The sequence below is a fragment of the Gouania willdenowi genome, chromosome 3 (genome assembly GCF_900634775.1).
Source record: "Gouania willdenowi chromosome 3, fGouWil2.1, whole genome shotgun sequence".
In the NCBI taxonomy this organism is placed as follows: Eukaryota; Metazoa; Chordata; class Actinopteri; order Blenniiformes; family Gobiesocidae; genus Gouania; species Gouania willdenowi.
In genome coordinates this window covers 45,164,900-45,171,456 of record NC_041046.1, presented here as the reverse complement: position 1 = coordinate 45,171,456, position 6,557 = coordinate 45,164,900, and the positions used below count along the sequence as shown (strand labels likewise).

Genomic DNA, 6,557 nt, shown 5'->3' with positions numbered 1-6,557 from the left:
AAATACAATTAAAATAAATAATATCAATTGTTTTCACTTAGGTTTAATCCTAGTGAATCTTAAAACAAGCCACTGCTGGTCACATTTAAAAGTTAAAAAAAATATACATAAATACATTTTAAAAAAGTACAAAAATAGCCCAGGGGTGAAACCAGGAAACTCAGAAGCTTTAGTGATTGACAGCCTACAACATGAAAAACATGAAAGTTATTAGTTATTTCATAACAGATATTCCATTTTAGTCAGTGTACTGTATTTACAGCAGATATTTGTTTGGACCAGCAGAGGGCGCTGGTAACGCAGTGGTCAGTTGGCATGCAGCTATTCTAGCAGTGAAGAAGAGATGCTATGCTAGCAGACAGAGTCAATAGAAAAACCTGACTTTTACAGATATTCAAGTAATATTACAGATATTCATTCGGTGCTAAAGGGGTACGGAATCATTTATGAACATGTTTAAGAGTAGAAGGCGATTCCGCTCGCCGCCTACGCTTCTGGACGAATAAATTATCTTCATCATGACGAGTGCTGTTGTTTGTATCAGGCGTTTTCTTCCACGCTACTTGTTTACAATGAGCTGACCAATCATGGCAAGGTCAGGTCCAATGTCACTCTCTCTTTGTAATTACAAACAAATTAATGGCTGGATAGATTACTGGAAATGCACCCTGCAGTTTTGATACGTGCAATGCACAGCAGTACCAGTAATATGCAAGTGGGGTTGCCAGGTTGGGGGCCCTCTAGTGGCCAGGGGGCCCTAAGCAGCTGCTTTGTCTGCATATAGGCTGGGCCGGCCATGCTTGGATAAAAAAACTGCAAGGTTTTTCCGGTTCAGCCACCTTGAGATGAAGTGCTTTATGTTTTCACGTGAACACTGAGCTTCAGTAGCTGCAGAATCTAACACTTACATAACAGGGTTCGCCCGAAGACTTCTCTGTTCCAATAATTGACTTTAGCCACAGGCTGCTTGTTCCAGCCCTGTGCAGTAAATACCAGAGGTAGACAAGGCACCAGGAATCCTGTTCTTTCAAAATTAGAATAGGTAAAAATGTTCTAAGGTGTATCTGTTTGTTTACAGATGGTTAGATGCTGCAAACGCACAAAGTACGAGTTTGAATTTCTCTCTGAGTTCTCTCACTTCTTTAGCTTTCCAGAGCTGTAATGTTCCCTGATGCAGAAAGATCTCCCAATTTATTCCCAGTATCCGACTGGTTCACCATGACGAGGAAAGTGTTTGGCCAATTGAACCTTGAGGAGTCTTCGGTGTCTCTGTTTTTTAAATTGAAAACTCTCTGTCGCCGAATATGAAAACTTCCTGAGTTGTGATTGATGGTTCTGTGCCGCGGCTGCTGCTAGTTCCTTCTCCGGGGTCCCTCAGGGCAGACAACGAGGCTCCCTTCAGATTGTCAATTCCCCTTTCTGCGCTGTAAGTCCCTCTACTGGAGAACTGAGACCTTTCCTCGTTGTCCTCCTGCTCCCCAGTGGGACTCAAGTCTGAGCAGTCACAGCGGGAGGACTGGGAGGACTGGGACGTACTGGAGGACTGGGTCTTCATCAAACTGGAGCCCGATGTGGAGAACTTAGAGTGGATCCAAATCCTTAAAGAAGAGGAGGAGGAATTTGAGGGGGACTCGGACGGTGGGTGGAAGTGTGCGGATGTGGTGTAAGAAGGAACCGAGTCTATTGAGTCTAAAGAGTCTATAGAGTCTACGGAGTCAGGCTGAGAGGTGCGACCATGGCGCCGAGTGCTCCGCCCATCAATCCTCCACATGGCGGCCATGGCGGTCAGCATTGTTCCTCAGTCTGGAATAAAAACACAAAGTCATTGGTTTAATCTGACACATTTAATGAGTGAAATATATTGAGATTCGAGATATATTGAGTTTTCTATTTTGGCGATATAGAAAATGACAATATCACCTAATGGCTATATGCACAGTGAGACGTGACGTATTTCCGGTTGACAATAAGACCTATTAAGTATTTTCTGTTACCGCTCTGGGACAGTCAAATCAGTGGAGAAGTGAGCCGTCACACTTTTGAAACGTGTTTTTCACAGTTTCATTATATTGTGTCAGTGGTTGTGTCGACACAATGACATGCAAAAGGACAACGTTTACAAGAGAATTTAGAACATCCAGATACCACTGTTGTGTTCCGAGGTGTACAGCTTCAGCTAGATGTAATTCTGCTTTTTTACGTTCCCACAAGAGGATGACAAGGTGGATCATCCACATCCAGAGAGATAACCCCTAACCCCTAACCCTGACATGAAGGAGAGATCAAATGCACCAGGGCATCGGTGGAGCGGTTCCTGTTCTTTTTGAATAGAATAATTACTCCCTTTCTGCCCCTCGTCCTGGTGTCTGGGAGCGAATAGAGCGACTAGACTTTCCCTCTGAGGAACCCAAGGAGGAAATGGATGTACCATGTCCTGACCACGACTACTGCTCTTCTGCTGCTCCTGGTGCATTAAAGACTAAGCCCTGTTATTGAGGAGATGACCATCAGCAACAACGGTTTACAGCTTCAGAACAGGACATTAAGTTTTATACAAGGTAAGAAATGCTATTAAAATGTAGCTGTAGCTATTAAAGTAGCATTAGCACCTAGCTAAACATAAAGCAAGAGGAGCAACTCTGAATAAATGAGAAAAAGTGTTTGTCAGTGAAAGGACAGTAGTTTATACAAATATATAAGACGTCCTCTGCCATTTACTGTTGTTGTTGAGTTATGTTAGATTAATATGAAAACTATAGTTATTTGTCTTAATACAGTAGGGTTAGGAACCAGAAGTTCTTTCATGGTCTTCACTCAAACGTGGAAGTGAAGCGTGCATATATCTGCATAGCGATATATTTTTATTTTATAGCTAATTTTGTATTAAAATACGTGTTTTAGGTGTTGCTGTTTTTGCCAATTCTCAGAACAGCCTAAAAAACAGTTAGATGGATTTCTGAGTGAGTTCTAATCCTAAACAAGCCACAATACAGAACTCACTCACACGTGCTGTCCCTTAGAGGAGAAAAAGACTAAAGTAGCACATGTTGTGCAGCTATTTGTTAATAAATGAGCCTGTGTTGCTACGTTTCCTTTTCTAAAACACTGAACTCTGTGTATTGTTCCTTGTTTCTACTCATTACTTTAAGAACATTACATTTGTTTGAAGCACAGTAGAAAACTTGTATTTCATGCTTTTTCCTAACGCTGTGTAGTTTTATTGTGTTTTTATTTGTAGCACTTTGAGATTCCTTGGAATGAAAAGTGCATTATAAATTAAATCTATTATTATTATGTTTACATAAACTCGTCCTCTTCCAAGTCTGTGCGAGGTGATTTTCATTTAGTCTAATTATTTTTATTCAAATGTATCGACGGTATTTATCCTGAACAGCTCTTGCATAAGAGATGTTTACTCTTTTAACTCACTTAACTTCAACAAATTCAAGAATAAAGACAGCTGTGCACGTGTTGGAGTAAGACTTTATTTGGAGTTTAAACTTAATGTTCATTCTTTTTTTCTTCTATTTATTAGAGATTTTAAATGGTATAGTATAATGTTCAGATCTTTCTCTAGAATCAGACATCTGGAACTTTTTACAATAACTATCAAAGAGTTTGTTATTTTTTAATGTGTTTATGGAGTCATTTTGTGAATATTTTGAGTTTTTATTAGCGTTTCTGCTGCAGTTTGTCATTTTTATGTTTTGTGTGATTATTTAATAATTTTTGTCATTTTGTTTTGTGTGTGTGTTCTTTTAGTCTTTTTGTTGTTGTTCAGTGTGTTTTGTGGTCATTTTATTTAGTGGTGGTGTTTTGTGCGTTTTTGTTTTGAGGACCACTAGTTGTCCATATCTCATCTATTAATATTCAGCTCTTACATCGCTAATCAATTGCATGAACTACCTTAACATACCAAATTTTCTTTTTAATTAAATCTACATCTTTATTAAAACGATTCTGCTTTTTTCAGCTCTTACATAACACACGTTACACAACGAGCTCAGCCAAAAATCCAGGACTGTGTGTGTGTGTGTGTGTGTGTGAGCAGTATGATCATACATAGTCTCATTATCTACAGTATAATTAAATTAAATAGTAACTACACAGCTTTTCTATTCATCACATTCCCTCACTGTGTGATGAATAAAGGTCCATTCTGTCTACTTTTATCAAACATTTTTTACTTAAAATCTTTGATAAAAAGTGTGTTTTTACCTGAGTTGGGTCCACATTGACAGGCTGATGGTAGAGGAAAAGGTCTGTTACATCTCCAACATCAGCACCTGTGTTTGATCTGAAGGAGGAACAAACTGGAGGAGGTCTGAGGAGGCGGGGCTTCTGCGTCAGCGACACCTTTTCAACCCCCTCAGTGACGTATCTTTATCTGTTTACACCTCCATGTTCAAACAAACACAACAATTCACTAAAACTAAAATAACAAACATATCTAGAGTATTATGAGAAAATAATTGTGTGAATAAAATTGCATTATTTCAGAAAATGTGCTTTTGTTTAGAAAATGAAACTTTTTGACTTTAAAGTTTCACGATTATTGAACTTTCAGTACAAATATCATAAATATAATATCTTCAAGAAATAAGACAGGAATGATTGAGACGTCAAATACACAAGGAATGGGCGGGGCTAGTGTGGAAAACCATGTCATAGGTGCAAGAAAAAAGGAAACATGTTTGATTCAAAGAGACAGAAACATTAATAATGGACGACATGATGTAGAGCAGAGACTGGCATCTTTTATCATTATATAGACACAAAAATGTGATTATATCTGATCTGAGGGCAAAGTTACGAACATTCATGTCATCATTTATAATATTGACCAATCAGAGCATGAATACAGGACAGAGTTGGTTTCTGTGTATTTTCCTGTGTTTTATTGCTGTTTTTGGGTGTTTTTTTTTTTTGCTTTTAATTTTATTTTTTGTTTTGAGGGATGAGTAATTTTAGCTATTTCTTTTGTTGTTGATTTGTAAATTATTATTTTTTATTTATTTTTGATGTATTTTCTTCATCCTTGTGTGTATTTTTCTGTAGTTCTTTTGTAATTCTGTACTTTTGGGTGTTCATTTTTTCTGGTTTACGTCATACGAGTCAAACTAAAATTAAGGGAAAATTCAGTTTCAAGTGAAAATAACTTTAATCTTTTGAATTTAAAGTGATTCCTCTGATGTCGGACATGATCAAATGAAGCAGTTTTTGCTGTAAATGAGTGGTACTCTCCATAGAAACCATCTTTCTCTATATTAACGACAGACGACGGGATGAGTTTATGCATTTTGTTGCTATTGAGCAAACAGTGGAAACAGGAGGCTACCAGTCGGACTGTAGACACTCATTGTTGGTGGAGCAGGAGGTCCATGCTGGGCTGACGTTGGTCCCGTCGATGGAAAACAAAACAGATCAGAAACAAAACACACAGAGTGGTTGTTTTTCTGCTCTTCAGCTCCATCCAAAGATAAATACTTGACATAACCACCAGCCTGTGTTGTTGTAACCTGTGTAAAATGACTTTAAACTTTAAATAAGCTGCTTACACTGATGGTTACGCTCTATTATTCAATGCTACGGAGGAGTTCTGTGCCTTTAAACATTTTAAATTAGAAAAACATCCATTGTTATGTTCTGTAAACTCACAAAGCAGCGACAACAACAACTCTGAGCTTCAAGTTCTCTGTGTTTCTGCTTTAGCTTTAGCTTTAGCTCTCTGCTTTAGCATCCAGCACGCAAACGTTCCCTGATGCAGAGATTCTCCCAGCATGCAATGCAACATTCCCTTTTCCCAGTCTTTGGGATCAGTTGAGTGTGTGTGTGTGTGTGTGTGTGTGTGTGTGTGTGTGTGTGTGTGTGTGTGTGTGTGTGTGTGTGTGTGTGTGTGTGTCCTCTGATAAAAGCTGCCAAGGCACTGAGAGTCAGTTTGGTCCACAGGAAGAGGAGGCGTGATGTAGCCCCGCCCCCTGCTGGAGGCGCTAACACTGTACACGGCACTTTGGGGGAAGACTTCAGTAAATAAGGGAAAGCAAAAGTGCTCAGGGGGGGTTTGAGATCTCCCAGTGTCCTTCATACCATGAACTCGTTGTTTCCGTATAAAACGGCGTGTGGCGGTAAGTCTGGAGGTTCTCCACCTTCTCTTCTTGAAGCTCGCCCTCCTCTCAGCCTCTGTTTGCCCTTCTCTGGGTTGTAGGTCCCTCTGCTTAAGAACCGCGGCCTTTCGTCCCACGGGCCCTCCTGCTGCTCCCCCCCCAGTGGACTCAGGTCTGAGCTGTCGTACTGCGAGGCCTGTGATTGGCTGGCGCTCAGAGACTTGGATGGTGGGTAGAAGCGGCGGTTGCTGGCCAATGATGATGAGGATGATGGAGTGAAGTGCGAAGAAGAGGAGAACGAGGAGATGCTGGAGCACGAGTCCACAGAGTCCAGGGAGTCAGGCTGATGACGGAAGCCTCGCCGCCGCTTACCGTCTGACCTCTGACACCAGGGAGAGCTCCACAACGTTCCTGACACACACACACACACACACACACACACACACACACACA

At 40.3% G+C, this 6,557-nt stretch overlaps 1 protein-coding gene across 7 annotated transcripts in view; it reads right to left on the bottom strand.

The window, feature by feature from the left end:
* Positions 1 to 5,142: 5,142 nt before the first annotated feature.
* Positions 5,143 to 6,557, bottom strand: part of myo9aa (myosin IXAa) — a 141,979-nt gene continuing 140,564 nt past the window's right edge. For 4 of the 7 annotated variants that reach the window (XM_028439096.1, XM_028439098.1, XM_028439097.1 and 1 more), the window contains one exon: positions 6,082 to 6,515. In XM_028439096.1, coding sequence (XP_028294897.1) covers positions 6,082 to 6,515 — 434 coding nt within the window. Of the gene's footprint in view, positions 6,516 to 6,557 lie in introns of all 7 variants that reach the window. The other 3 variants (XM_028439094.1, XM_028439095.1, XM_028439099.1) reach the window with 1 other exon arrangement.